Source organism: Peromyscus eremicus, chromosome 17, assembly GCF_949786415.1.
Source record: "Peromyscus eremicus chromosome 17, PerEre_H2_v1, whole genome shotgun sequence".
Lineage (NCBI taxonomy): Eukaryota > Metazoa > Chordata > Mammalia > Rodentia > Cricetidae > Peromyscus > Peromyscus eremicus.
The window spans coordinates 52261345-52274334 of record NC_081433.1 but is presented as its reverse complement, the minus strand read 5'-3'; the positions used below and the strand labels follow the sequence as shown (position 1 = coordinate 52274334).

Below are 12990 nucleotides of genomic sequence, written 5' to 3'. Positions count from 1 at the left end.
CACACACACACACACGCTCATGAGCACACACACACACACACACACACACACACACACACACACATTAGTACATGGCACTTTAATTACCTCTGTACAGCCATTGCATATTCATCATAAAAAAACTTAATGTAACAGCAGAATTTGATTTTTAAAGGATGAGTTTCTTAGAGTTTAGAATTATTTTCACTCCAATTTCTTGCTCTTAGTTTTAGAGACAGGTGAAAAATCTTTGTATTATAGCGTGAAGAATGAACGTGACTCTTTACGTCCCAACAACCCTGCCGATGTAATACACTCATTTTTTGGCCGTATCATAGATTCTGATGAGGGCTGTGAGGCAGGAGGCTAGGGACACTCAACACTGCAATTGGGAGATTTCCAAGCTCTATCACCCAAAGGCCTGATGGCTTGCTATTCTTCCAAGCACTGAGAATTCTTAATGGACACACAATGCTGACTACTATTATTATTCCCCTTGTCTTCTATACTGTCAGGATAAAAATTGACCACTTAGGGCTGGAGGGTTGGGTCTCTGTGGCTAATTTTCACCTTACCTTTATTCCAGTAATTGCTAGTTGGTCCATAGGCAAGTGTGTTTAGCACATGTGGCTTACAGCATACCTGACCTTAGTAAATTATGCATTTTCTCTAATTGTTTCTCTCTCTGAGCCCCTTTTCTTATCATTCTCCTATTTTCAGATATATTCTCTTCATTTCTGTAATCTTAGGGTTATTTTACTTTCTTTCTAAAATGATTAATTGAAGATTTTGGTTACAGGTAATATTCTTTGCATGCATTTTGTCTTCATTTTTTTCTGTAATCCTATAACCATTTTCCTTATAATATTAACACTGATATTTTCTTAGAGAATTTCCCTCAGCTAAGTCAGTGAAGTATTTGAGATCTCTGTTACTATAACAAATACTTCAAACAATCATTTAATGAAGATTAAGAATTTAATTTTTGACATTGGGGTTCCAGCCCATGGTCAACTGCCCTCACGGCTTTTGAGATGGTGGCAGGGCATGACCTCCTAGCAGAAGTGTGTGACAGAGCACACCTTCTGCCCTGAAGAGGGGGCTGGGGTCCTCTTCTATGAGTACCTATGTCTTCAGGATCTGACCATTTTCTAGTAGGAATCCTATGGGATAAAATCTTTGCCATATGGGACTTTGAGAAAGTACTGTACTCTGAACCCTAGGACCAAATAACATAGGAAAGTCATGAAAAATATAAAATAGATATCCTAATTAGTTTTTGAATATTTTGAATGCCTTTTATCATGTGAGAAGGCCTATGTGTTCATACACCAATACAAATATATGAATAATATATGTTCACAAGTTTATGTGTTTCTAATTTTTTATGCAAAGAGCATACATGTATAATGCATGTGCATACAGACTTATATTTATGTGGAAGTTATAGGGATAGAAGGCCATTCTAATATACTTGTGATTTGATTACTACAAATTTTGAATGGTTTTAACACTTTTAATCTTAAAGTTAACAAAAACCCCTTTCCCATTTCATACATTTTTGTACTTTTGTGATTTTCCAAGATTCAGGTAGAATATTATTTTGTAATTGCACACGCGTGTGCATGCATGCACACATACAAACACACACACACACACACACACTAACTTCTTACCTAAAATACATTGACAACACATATCAACAACATTCATTCTTCTCCCACTTTTTCATGGAGTCATTTATTCTTCTACCCAGAACACTTCTCCTCATTCAGTGGGAAGTAACATACCCTGCCCAATAGCCCAAACCAGAATGCTAGAGAGATTCTCACTTTTCTTCTTCCTCTCCATTTCTACACAGTCATCTGGCTCTCGGATTCCTGCTCTTAGCCTGCAGCTGTGCATTCACATCTGGGTTCAAGCCTCTCACTGCATTAATAGTAGCTAATCTTCAGTTGACCTTCTCCCATTATCTTTGTATCTTCTGTTCTCCAGCAATGCTGCTGTCCAAGGGACATTCAAAATGCAAATCATTCTTCTCACATCTTGAAGACAAAGGTTAATTTCCCTTTCAAGCTATCTTCTTCCAAACTTGTCCTGTTTCTCTTCTCAGCCTCTTCAAAGGCATTTCTGCTATCAACTTGCCTCTCACTGTTCCCTTCTCCCCTTAGAACTATGACATCATTCCCTTTGACATCTTAATCAATTGAGAGCGTTGAAAATTGCCAACTCTTTAAATCTTCCCAGGTCAACTATCCCTGCTCTCCATTTCCCCATGGTTGCAGAAACACTGACTGTGGCCCTCTTATCTTAATCTCATAATTGTTACTTTACCTGTTAATTCCCACACTAGACTATGAGATCTCCCAGGAACTCATTGATGTTAAAACGTGCTGTAAATTAGGTGCTCATTGATATGAATGAATGAGCCAGCTTCACTATGTGAAAGCTACTGTATCGGATGTTGCAGACACAGGGAAGAAAATACAAATATAGACTCAAGTAACACTACATGGGAGGGGAATCCCCTGGGGGAACAAATGCAAACATCGTCTCTTGTAGACAGCCTCAAACTTGCTTCACAGCTGAGGATGGCAGAAGCTTTGATCTTCCTGCCTCTCTCACCCATGGGTTAGGTCTACACACATGTTGTTTTTTGTGGGCAGGGCTTCAAGAGCTCTAGGCAAGCGCTTCACTCACTCAGCTGTGTATGCAGCCATTAACATCATTTTTTTTGAGAAACATGTATGATCTAAAAAAAATCCAAAATTTTAAAATTTGAAGGAAAATGGATAATTTAAAGGCATCAAGGGACCCTAAGTTGTTAAATAAAATTTTATTATTTAGAGACTTATTCTTTTTATTACCTGAGTAAAAATATAAATTTATTCCTACAAAATTTGGAGAAAGGGAGATTTTGATATTTGTTGGAAACTTTAGACATTTGACAGGACAACTATTTGTCGAAGAATAAATAGTCCATTGCAAGTTTAGCCTCATTATTAAAAGAGATGAGACTATAATTTCTAAAAACTACTCCATTTTATAGTATCAAATTAGAATTTTTATATTGAAGGAGGATGCATATGGAATATCTAATTCAAATGTGAGTGGGCCATATGATAAAGATTTTTATTTTTAATGTTTGATTTTATTGGAACACTGATCATAATATTTGTCTTTTGGGGGATTTTGCACAATATTCCAATCCTAACTATTCTGAGATGCTGAGGCTGGAAGACTGCAAATTCAAATCTTTTCTGGGATCAGAATGAGTTCAAGGCCAGCTTTGCCACTCGTTAAAAAAAGATACAGCTCAGTGATAGAGTGTTTGCCCTGTATGCCCAAGGGCCCAGGTTCATACTCCGCACTACAACAGAAATGTATCTCATTATAGTTCATTGTTTTCATTTTCCCAATTATTACTGAAGCAGTCACTGTCATCCCCACATATACATCCATACTCTCATCCCTCAGTCTTCCTAATTATAAGTGGAAGTATGTAAGATGTAAAATGTCATGTCCTTTTCTTTTACCCCAACAAAACAACTGTATGAGACCTGATTAGCAATGTAGATGTTTCTCAGGCAAGAAAACTGGTTGAAAGCTTTTGAAACTTGCTGTTATTTTGAGATTACTAAGTAACAAGATTGGAATTAAAATTGTCTTCTCATCCCTGTATTTGTTGTTAATGGACGAGTATTTGAATAAATCGTACCATCTGTCATTTTCTCCCCCATTCTTTAAATGATGCTATTTTGAGACAGGGTGTCACTCTGTAGCTTAGGTTGGCACCCAACCCAAGGTACTTTTTCTGCCTCAGGCTCGAGAGAGCTGAGATTGCAGATGTGAGCTACCATACCAGCCAAAGTTTGATTTCTATATTTGAGCATAAATCAATCAAGGGAGTGGTAGGTCGAGACTGTGAGCAGAAGACAGTGGTGCTTATTGAAAAATGATTTCAAATGCTGAGTAAAGCCTCAGCTGAAAGGCTTTTACATTCTTCCATTGCAATCAAGCTGTAATTTATAGAATGATAACTTCAAAATTATGTTATATTTTGGTTTATATTTTAGGAGAATCTATTTTTTTTTAGTCAGAACAGTATAGTTTGTATAGATTTGTGGATCAGATTTTCTATTGTTTTAATTCTACTGTAGGAAATACAACCTACGTTTCATTTTGACTAGGAGAGGCTCTGAGTTGCCATGGAATTTCTTTATAAAAAGTGGAGAAATATAATTTTTTTATAAAACACATTCAACTGCCCAATTGTTACTTAATATCTAAACACATCTTTCTTAGAAACATATGGTGTAATGCTAACAGAGTCTTCTAGGTCTCCTTGCAACATAGCATGTCTCAAGAACCCTAGGTTGTTCAGTAACCATATTAAATTGTGTGTTTCTGACCTTGAGCGTTTTCATTTTATTCTATGATTCTTTTTATCTGTCTTGCTCGTCAGAAGCAGCACTGCTCACTCCTACTTTGTTGTGCAAACTTAGTATCTGTTTTGCTGATGATATAAATATTTATATCGTCGCAGACAGGTTTTATGGCTCTGTTTTACATTTTCAGAGTCATTATCTTTCTTTATTTAACACAAGATATGCAGAGTCATTTATAATTGATGGAGCATTTGATGAGATGAGACTTCACATGCTGAGAGTTGTGCCTGAGATCCAGGGAATGTCTCAGCTTTGAGGGCAGCATCCTTGAGGGGGGCGGGGCGGGAAGACACTGTGCTTTCAGATGACTGAATGAAGGTTGTGAAGATGGTTGGCTGAAGTCGGGAAGAAATTCTTTTCTTTTTGAGACAGGGTTTCTCTGTGTAACAGCCTTGACTGTCCTGGAACTCACTCTGTAGATCAGGCTGGCCTCGAACTCACAGAGATCCGCCTGCCCCTGCCTCCCCAGTGCTGGGATTAGAGGCTTGTGCCACCACCGCCCAGCGGGGAAGAAATTCTTAAAGACTCAAATAAATCCATCCAGAATCACAGGGTGCATTGCATGCCCCTTGCAAAAGTCGTGGGAAAAATAATGGGATTGTGTTCATTGGTGTACAGCAAGTCTTGAAACGCTGTTGCTGACAATTTACAATTTCATGTGATTATCTATTTCCAAAGAATAATACAAACTTAGAAAGAGAAAACTATTTAATCACTCTTCTGGAAATCTTTACGTATTAGTGAAGAAGTGAAAAATAAAAAGCAGAGAAACTATATTATAGGACATTCTAGAAAATGAGTATTTTCTGTGATGATGCTTAAAGATTTATTTATTTTTATTTTAGGTGTGTGAGTGTTTTGCCTACATATATGCATATGCATGTGAGAGCCTGGTACTCACAAAGACCAGAAGAGGGCATCAGACCCATGAACTGCAGTTCAGAGGATTGTGAGCCACGGTGTGGGTGCTGTAGACTTAACCTATGTCCTCTGCAAAAATAACAAGTGTTCTTAATCATTGAGCCATTGTTCCTGCCTCTTCATAATATTTTTCTTTTTTATTATGAATTATTGTATATGACATTTTTATGTTATCTTTATTGGATATTTACTAGTTATCATTTAAGAATTTTAAAATATTAACATAATACATAATTTTGCTATGAAATTACTATTTAAAGTTGCCACAATTTGCTGTTAAATATAGACTTCATTCACATTGATTATATTCATAGAAAGGAAAGGAAAGTTTCTTGTGGTTCCAGTAACACAAACATAGGTCTTCTCCAGCTTGAATGAATGTGGATGTCCTTGAAATTGCCCGCTGTAAGAATGAATGAGAGAAGTTCCCATGAAGGCAACTTTATATATGCTAAATTATTTATTGCTTCTTGTCTGGTTTATGGTTATCTTTAGTGACACCAGTAAGCATGCTGAAGTTCTCTAAGAGAGACATAAAAAGAAATTCATTTCTCAGGGTACTCAGTCTGGGGTAGGGCATGGTGATGCATTCCTGAAGTCCCAGGACGCTGGAGGCTGCAGTTGGAAGGCCTGGCGTTAGAGGTCAGCACTGGTTACAGAAAGAAAATAAGAAAGAAAAAGAAAAGAAACAAAAATACATATTACTATCTAACACTCTTTTTATTGTGTTCATGGCTTTCATAATGATTAGTAAATAATTTCATGCCTTTTCCCCTTCAGCATGTGGAGAAACCCTCCAAGAATCCAGTGGCAACCTTTCCTCCCCAGGATTCCCAAATGGCTACCCTTCCTACACACACTGCATCTGGAGAGTGTCTGTGACCCCAGGAGAAAAGGTAGTCAATGCCGTCAGGAGTCCCCTCTAGCCTCCTCTAAGTAAAACATTTCCCAAGCTTTAAACTGTATGTTGCTTGTTGTTTATTTACCGTTATTGTTCATTATTATTATTTTTGCTATGCTGGAAATTGAACCCAGAGCTTCAAATGTGCTAGGCACACACTTTACCAATGACGTGCAGCTACAGCTTTCTTCCGTTTTTTATTTTGAGGTGGGTCTTTATAACTTGCCCAACCTGTCTTTAAGTCTGTAGTCCAGGCTGGCCTTTAACTCATAATCCCTCTGCCTCAGCCTGTCACACAGCTGAGTCTATAGCTGGGATTGTATTATCAGGCACGGCTTTATTTTTGTTTCATTACTCAACTACTCAATTAAAATGGAAATTGCTCAAATTTGAAGTTTCTGGAAACCCTAATTTAAAATATTTAGAATGCTTTAGAATGGTTGATACATTATAAATCATGTAATCAGATGCAATGAAATTCACTTGAAAGCTATGAGACAATTAAATTCCCATATTTTAAAATGTTAAAAAAAAAAGTGTCCACGTTAGCCAAGAAGAACTTACAAGGAAAACTAGAAACTATTTGAAACTACAGTCTAATAAAAATCTTGAATACCAAGCCTATAAAATGCAGCTAAAGCAGTAATTAGCAGGAAATTAACAGAATAAAATGAAAATAAAATGGCAGGAAGTCTGAACAAAGTTCCAAATAGTAAGAGACTGGTTTTCAAAAGGAAAATAGATGAAAAGAGATCAAGAAAGATTAATAATGGAGAAAGACACTTTCTAAAGAGATGATCATAAACACATGATTTGGAAACAAAATGAGCATAAGTGTGTATTTTGAACATCATGTCCATACTTAAATTGTGCAATTGTGGTTATTTTTAAATATTTTTTTTATTTCTTTAAAAAAAACAAAGAAACCTCAGGATCAAATGGCCTTCATCTGTGAGTTCCTCCCAATAGTTATTTTCAGAGGACACATAAAGAAAATATCCTATCTACTAACATCAATGTTAATATGGACAGTGAAGAAAAGGATTCCTATTCCCCCAAGTCAGATGAAACTTGGGGCGTAAAATTACCGCTCTAGTTGCAGAAACAAATTCAGATGCTTGTATGTGTACATAAATGTACTTGTGTGTCTATATGTACTGTGTAGATACAACCTGTTAATGTGCATTTGACCCAGGGAACAATTCTATTAATGATTTTAAAAAAACAGTAAACCCCAGGCAAAGAAAGCAGAGAAGATATTTCCTAATTATTATTAAAAATTCCATTCTTATTATGGAAATTTAAAAATTATTTATTTTCAGACAGGTAGAAAATGGAACTATAGTATATTTCCATTTTTTAAAAAATATTGATCTTAGGAAATTATAGCCTGCATATTAAGGCAAAAGAATGAAAATAAATATATAAAAATAAAAAAGAAAGTAAGAGTTCTTTGTTATATTAGTCTTGTTAGGTTATTGAATTAAAAATAGGTAAGAAGTGGAATCAATGAACGTATTGATTCCTGGATTCTGTGTTAAAAAACAAACTTCATGCCTGTAATTGTCATAATAGTGACTGTTTTATTATTTATTAACATTTAAATTAATAATTAATATTAATTTAATTTAATCTCTACAAGTTATTGTTTGAAATTTGTCTCCTTAATTCACACAGAATTACTTAAACATCCCCATTAACTGTTGCATTTTTGGCTCTTCCTAGAGACGTTTGGTAATTTTAAGAAATAGCATAGATACGGAGCTGTCCAGGGTCTTACGATAGTCACAGCAAAAATTCTTTGAAAAAGTACTTATGGAATAAAAATAATTTTTCTCACAAAAAGTTACTGACTCATTATGTGAGTGCCCTCATAGTTCATATAGTTATTTGTTCTTTAATTATTACATGTCTGTTGTAATAAGGTTATATGTTTTGGTCACTTTCTGTGTAGTTTATTTTAATGAGCCCCATTCCATGTTATAAAAACCACACTTACAATTATTTTCTTTGTGGTTTTTTAGGATAGTTTTGCAAGTATCTTTGTCTGGCCTGGCATTCACTGTGTAGCACAGGCTAGCCTTGACATCATGGTAACCCTCTTGCTTACAAACGCTGCAATTATATGTCTGTGTCATCCAAGTGACTATAGTTTTTAAAAAGATCTTCTAGAATTTGAAAAGTTTTGGAGCAAGAGTAATAAAATTAATCAAAATACAATAATGACTAATTGGCATTTCCCCCCTCAAATCTTGTTTGAAACGCCTCATACCATTAGTTTTCAAAATTAATTCACTGTTCTTATTTGATTACCAATAAAACTGTTTTCCAAAATTTCTCAAGAGAAATCAACAAATGTATTATCTTTTATCTTATTTTTCTTTATATTATTTATGATAACAGATAGATACATTAAATTGTTACAAACAGGCAGTGAAGAATATTAATTCATTTTCAGGAATATGTGATTTTTTTATACCTTCTGAACTGCTAAGTTTGTATCAGTCATTTTGAGAATATAGTTTTTCCAACACAAACAATGGAGACTGCAGTGTCTCTCAAGTCTATTTCATCTTAGTCCCAGCAACCAGATACCGCATATTTTGGTTATTATTACACTAAAATTACTTTGCCTCATTGTTTTTCTCAACCTAAAATTTTTAAGCAGCCCCTTACCTTCTAATTATACAATATGCTTTCCAGCATTCTTTTCTTATTGCTTTCTCTTTTAATCTTCATTGTATGAAACAGTTTCTGCCTGGTGTGACCTTGGCCAATACCAATATTTATAAAGAATAATCTCTGCTTTAAAAATATACTGTGTTCAATGATGCCTGCAGAATTTTTGTTTCATTGGTCTTTTAAATTGTATGGCTGCCATTCTTCACTGTTGCTTTTAGCCTATTTGATAATACAGAGTTGTGCCAATGTTTAACATTGTTTTGTAATTGTATTAATTGCACTTTAAACGTTTATATTTTTGTTGTCTTCAAGTAAAGTAATCGCGCAAGTTTTATTTTTTTAAATGTTTAGGTACATTTAAATGTTATTGTACATATACATAGACTACTGCATGCTTAGGATATTATATCTTTATGATAGATTTTTCTGATTTTACTTATATAGGTGATTTCTGTCTCTAGTTAGGGTTTAGTGTAAAACTCTGAAGCCAGGCATGATGGTGCATGCCTTTAATCCCAGCATTTGGAGGCAGAGTACAAGGCCAACTTCATCCGCATTGTGAGTTTCAAGACAGCTCAGGTTACATAAAGAGACCCTGTCTCAAAGCACAAATAAATAAAGAAAGAAACAGACAAACAGATAAATAAAGTGAATTTTAAAACCTTCTGGTCTAATACTGAGACACCTACACTTTCTTTTGACTAATTGCTGGTGTGCACATGTTCTGTTTTATGTGGTCAATCATCTTGTAAACTGACATTTTTCCTTACCTGCAATTCTAATTACAGTTATAATTATTGTGATTGTTGCTATTATATCTAACCTGCACATGTATGTGTTCTCCAATTTTGCTTTTCCTTTCTTGATCCTTCTTATATATGAATTGTATGTCTTCCCTCACAACTTTGAGTGTTAAAATCCGGATTCTGTTATTTGATACCTTCCTTTTACCAGCCTTCTTATCTTTCCAGATTAGATAAATAATATGCCCTCTCCTCTCCAGCCATAACTCTCACTTTCCAATTAACTAGGACTATTTGCATTGCACATATCCTTTTTTTAAAACATTCTCATGCCTGTTTTTTCCTCATGTTAAAGAAAAATTCAAACAAATCAGGCAATAATTAAACCAGAACTCCAGAGGTGTTCAAATAAAAATGTTACTAATACTTAATTAAATTTAGAAATAGAAGACCTTACTATGCAACTCAAATAAGCAGAATAACACAGTGTTTTCCAGGATGTAGCGCTGTAGGGTTACAAAGGCACAGTTTTCTCCAAATTCATGTAAAAATGTAATACAATTCCAAACAAGTTTTCCAATAGATTTTTTTTTTTTTTTTTTTTTTGGTTTTTTGAGACAGGGTTTCTCTGTGTAGCTTTGCGCCTTTCCTGGGACTCACATGGTAGTCCAGGCTGGCCTCGAACTCACAGAGATCCGCCTGGCTCTGCCTCCCGAGTGCTGGGATTAAAGGCGTGCGCCACCACCGCCCAGCCCAATAGATTTTTGTTGGCTAACCAGACCAAGTTTTTTTTTTTCCTAAAGTTTATTTAAGATGTGGAATGTTAGCATAAGCAAGGAGACACTGGCCAAAGTGTTAATGGTGCTGAGTGAATTGCATCTGAACCTAGTAGACAGACACGAGGAAGCTTCTCAAATCTAGAGTGTGTGGCATTGCCAAGAGAGCTTCTATTATCAATGGACTAATAAAAGGGCAATAGTTATGCCTGATGGCATTGGACACTTCTGATACATTCACATGACAAAGAACATTTTTTTTTCAAGACAGGGTTTCTCTGTGTAGCTTTACACCTATCCTGGAACTCGCTTTGTAGACCAGGCTGGCCTCAAACTCAGAGATCCGCCTGCCTCTGCCTCCCGAGTGCTGGGATTAAAGGCATGCACCACCAACGCCCAGATAAAGAACACTTTTAAATAAATTTGAAAAAAATATTTTTTCAATAAATAATCCTGAAATAATTTATAACGATGTGTAAAATAAGAATTTTATGTAGTATCATATATCATTCTTATGAAGAAAATATGATTCTTTAAATTTACAGAAAAGTACCAAGCACCTGAATTAGAAATTAAAAAAAAAATCAAACATATATTATCATAAGTTTTAAAATACAAATACAAATTAAAATGGACGCTTACAGCCCAGAAGCTCAAGAGAATGTTAGTGTTATTCAGACACCAGGTCTGTTAAATGCCCCCAGTAAAGATGAACATCACAGAAGCACATGACAGAAGCAGCAGGAACCCGTCTGAGTTACAAGTATAGCTAACTACTCATTACCACATGAAGTCGTTAGCTGTCACTCTATAAAGGAGATGCTCTTTGAACCACAGGGATATCTCACACCTCACCTCTCAAACCTTCACAGATGGAAGAGAATTATATTATCAGCTGATTGACAGGGTTCAAATTCTAGGAGGAAGAAACTGAAGTCATCTCTATGGGGACATTTGGCAACTTGTACTACATTCTGAAAGATGCAATACCTGCATTATCACTAATAACAGTCTTGGAACGTTGATCTGTGTACATTCTGACAGTGAAAAGTTGGAAATGAAACAAGACAAACAACCATGAATTTGAAGAAAACATTCACAATATAATGAGAAAAGGAAATCCCAAGTTAAGCATTGTATGTCTAAATGGTTTAACTTTTAAATCACATGCACTAGAGACAAAATCACACAGATATATGTCAAACTGATGAGTATTTTTAAATGAGGAGCTCATAAATAGATTGTATTTTGTCCTTCTTATTTCCTACATTATGCATACATTGGTTTTACATGGGAAAATATTCATTTTAAAATAATGTCATAATTATGAAAGAATGTGAAGATAGCTTAATATTATAGGACTACACACTCAGAGTGGGTAGAATGGCAAGTTGGATTTTATTACATTTTCCCATAATCAAAACCAAAGACCATCAGTTCACAACTATGTTCTAAGGATCCAGTCTCCCCAGGTAAAGAGATTCCCATTCAGTCTAAGCCGATTCTTGGTGTTTTAACCGTTAAGCATGCACAGTTCAGAATTTAGCTGTGGTGACCAGGCAGAAGGCAGTATTGATCTATTTGTCACTTGTAATTGATTGACCTTTGAACAAGGGCAGATTGCTTATGTCTCAGATAGAGTTGGAATAGTCTTCCCCCTCTTTCTGTATCACCCATTTAAAAGCCGTCATTCAAGTGTTCTCCTTTTGCAAACATTTATTTTTAATCATCCATCTGTGCCTTATACAGTATGACAAGTCACAGTCCAGCATTTATATTGCCAAAGGCATCATGTAAATTTAGTGACTGTATATACATTCATCTCTGATTCTATTCAAGTGGATGTATATTCTGGTATGTAAAACAAAATTTGCTGTCAATAACTTTGCAATCTTGCAACCCAGTAATATCATTGACAAATGTTGAAAAATAAGAGAGGAAAGCAGATGCAGCTCCTGGTGGGTGTGTAGTAGCACTCAGATCTCATTGGAGGTCTGAAGGTGACTGACTCGATGCTAGCTTTTCAGAGAGACTGGGATATGGAGAGTTTCAGAAAATGGGAAGGGGACAGGAGGCATCCGGGCAGACCTGCGTGCACCTCAAGGAATGGATCCTAACACAGGGCAGCTTTTTCAGGGCACAAAAGGACTCACAACCAGTATTTCTTTAGTTAGGAGTAAACGTGTCTGAGATCATGAATGGGAGCCAGCAAACGGTCATCAGAGTTCTTGAATCTCGGACACTCATGAGCTGATGGTAGCCAGGCTTTACTAAAAATGCATGTAGCCACAGAGCACAGCAAACACTGGAGAAACATCAAAGTAAAAGCCAAAGGGCACTAAATTCTGAAGCTACTGTGTCATCTAGGAAACAAAGAATAACACTTTTCCATGTAAAAGCTCGAAGGGAAGGCAGCGGTTTTAGAGATTTCACTGTATGTAGAAGTTGTCATTTCACTAGCTAAAGAAGTGAAGTGGGTGGGGGTGAGAGATGTGTAAAAAACACATAATTAATACCAGGCAGTGTAAGGTCAAAAATTT

General features: G+C 35.7%; 1 protein-coding gene across 1 annotated transcript in view; it reads left to right on the top strand.

Annotated features, from left to right (window-relative positions):
* The window catches only part of Tll1 (tolloid like 1), a 183561-nt gene that overhangs the window by 114139 nt on the left and 56432 nt on the right, over positions 1-12990 (top strand). Inside the window, exon 9 of the mRNA XM_059244372.1 lies at positions 6129-6244. Coding sequence (XP_059100355.1) covers positions 6129-6244 — 116 coding nt within the window. The remainder of the gene's footprint in view (positions 1-6128; positions 6245-12990) is intronic.